The 2,655-nt window shown below is 38.0% G+C and overlaps 1 protein-coding gene across 1 annotated transcript in view; it reads right to left on the reverse strand.

The window, feature by feature from the left end:
* Positions 1-2,655, reverse strand: part of LOC101850945 (calbindin-32) — a gene marked incomplete in the record, with an annotated part of 155,313 nt that overhangs the window by 34,474 nt on the left and 118,184 nt on the right. The window contains 2 exon segments of the mRNA XM_035968816.1: positions 246-291; positions 2,274-2,329. Of these exon segments, the coding sequence (XP_035824709.1) occupies positions 246-291; positions 2,274-2,329 (102 nt within the window).

Raw genomic sequence — 2,655 nt, forward strand, 5'->3', positions numbered from 1 at the left:
CCCGCCCTTTTTGTGCATCTGTTGCGCCTGTGTAGCAGATACAGCCCCCGATCGAAGCCTGTTGACACTGTCAGTGTTGCAGCCTTTTATCCGCGTGTATTATGCCTGTGTCATCGTCAGTATAAATGATTCTACTGTCAGCAGTGACGAGTCTTGGAATAAGCGGTCTTCACTTTTGTTTCGCAAGGGGGAACACTGTGAGGGATATTAAATCGTGCGCGAAAGGAACACTCATGGGGAAATACCTTGAATATAGGCCGCTGTAGGAAGTTCTCCTTTACCGGCAGCAACCTGAAAGTAGAAAACGAGACAGTTTTGGAAGTTCAGTTTTCAATATTTCGGTTGTTGTTTTTTGTATTTGAATTTCACTAGCATATAATTAAATGTTGTTCATGACAACTTTCCGATAGGTGAATATTATGTGCATCCGGGGACCGGAAGAGCACGCGGGAGAAGGGAGGGGGGAAATTCGTCTGGTTTCAGACATATTCATCACAATGTAGCCCTGACCGTTTTCTGCCCCCCCCCCCCCCTTCTCTCTCTCTCTGCCTCTCTCTCTGTCTCTCTCTCTGTCTCTCTCTCTCTTACATAACAGACAGAAACACACACACACACACACACACACACACACACACACACACACACACACACATATTTACCTCTCTGACGGATTCAAATTCTAAATGCTGTAACAAGGAAGGAACGATACTACTGTTTTTAAAAAGAAATGTTTTACGACGTATATTATATTTCATAATATGATAAGAAACATAGAGTAAAAATAATCAGCTTCCTGTAAAAGGGTCAAATCGATTTGCTACTCAGTTCACCTTTTACAAATTACAAAGTTGGGGGCGACGGCTATGGACAGAATCGTTAAACAGTGAAATGTATGGGGTATTTTGAGATTCATGTAATTTCTGTAAAGTATTTTGTTCAGCGCCTAAAGGTTATGAACTGGCACAAGTTATAGATTTCCCATTTCGTATAAGTTTAAGAGGTGAATCCATAGTTCCGGAGTGTAAAAATGACATTAAAACAAAGAAATAAGAACGAAACAAAAACAAAAAATCCGAAACAAAGAGTGAGATGTATGTATTATAGTATGTGCAAAAGGTGGGTAAGGAAAGTGAAACTTGCTGAAGAGACAGCGGTGTTTGAAAATTGAGTTAGATCCTTTTAAAGTCCTGGAAACGCATGAAAAGTATTGTTGAACAAAGAATACGTTGAGTACAAAAATTGTATTATTAAATGAAGTATGTACAAAGTGCAGAAGGGGGTTGGGGTTTATCAGAGGAGGTGCTGTACACATTCAATTTAATATTTTCTGGTTAGAATGCCGAAACCATTCTGGAAAACTCACGGTCCGGTCGATTCAGTCTCTTGGCATAAATATTTCCTGTGTAATATTAGGAAATAACATTGCCTGTTATTCGTGAAACAAGGGTTCCATTGATAGTTACAATTTATAATGCCTTAAGGTGTTATTTTGTACAGCAGTTACAAATGTCTTGTCTACTGTCAAAATGAAGCCTTGCCGAAATTTACAGAAAAGAAAATAGGCAAAAGGGAAACTGTTAAAAACTTAAACGCATTACGTGAACAAACAATATTGTATTACAATATACTTGTCATGTACTTTGTTTCAGTTGAGCGTGACTTTTTAGTATGAACTAATCTTTCTTCCGATCATGTTTGCGATATCCTTGTTCTATCATTTTTCTTGGTGTACTTAGAGCAGCCATATTCTACAAAGAGCAGTTCTTTTTTCTGTTCAGCTTTGAAAGGCACAATTCTAAGCACAATACACTAATCTACGTAGAGCAGCACTATTCTATTCAAAATAGAAAACCAGTATTCTAACCAGAGCAACACTATTATACATTGGCGACTGTGGCGCAATGACTAGGCTCTTAGCCGGGCCATGCATACGACGTGAGTTCGAATCTCATTTGAAAAAGTCGATGATGTTACCGTATTTCAGTTGAGATGTAATATTTCATTCATCCTGGGTTGACTCTGACAGGAACGGTCGAGGCAGTTTTCTTAACAACGTAAATTCTGCTTTTCTGTAAAAATTACATTTTTTTAAAAAGTCGTCTGGCCTGATGTTTATAATCATTGTATTTTATAACCAACCCTTCGTCTTCGCGATTGGGTGAGATTCAGTGTGTACGAAAAAAGCATAGTTTTATTTTCTAGGTATCTTTTTCTATTTGTTCAGTGGTATTATCATACATATTCACTTGTTGAACAAAATGCTTTTCGCTTACTTGGCCATTTCGCTGAGCTGAAGTTTACCGTCCTTATTTCTGTCAAAGAGCTGCAGCTGAAACGAAGAAAGAAAGAAAGCTGTTAAGAAATTTTAAAATATATAAATTTGTTATGATACTGAAAGAAAGATAAACAGCCAAACAGCGAAAAAGTGAGAGAAAACCATGCATATTTTCAAGAAACAGACACTGAGATTATTCGTGTGCGAGCACGGAGTGAATAAGTGGTGAATTATTTTGGGAGGGTGAGGATAAACAGACACACAGACAGACAGATATAAATACTTGAAGACAGAGGTACAGACAGACATTGGAGTCTTGTAAGAGTGTCGTTGCTTACGTTACAACCATGTATATATATATATACTTAGATGGATGGCCA

This window comes from Aplysia californica, unplaced genomic scaffold (assembly GCF_000002075.1).
Source record: "Aplysia californica isolate F4 #8 unplaced genomic scaffold, AplCal3.0 scaffold00086, whole genome shotgun sequence".
NCBI lineage: Eukaryota > Metazoa > Mollusca > Gastropoda > Aplysiida > Aplysiidae > Aplysia > Aplysia californica.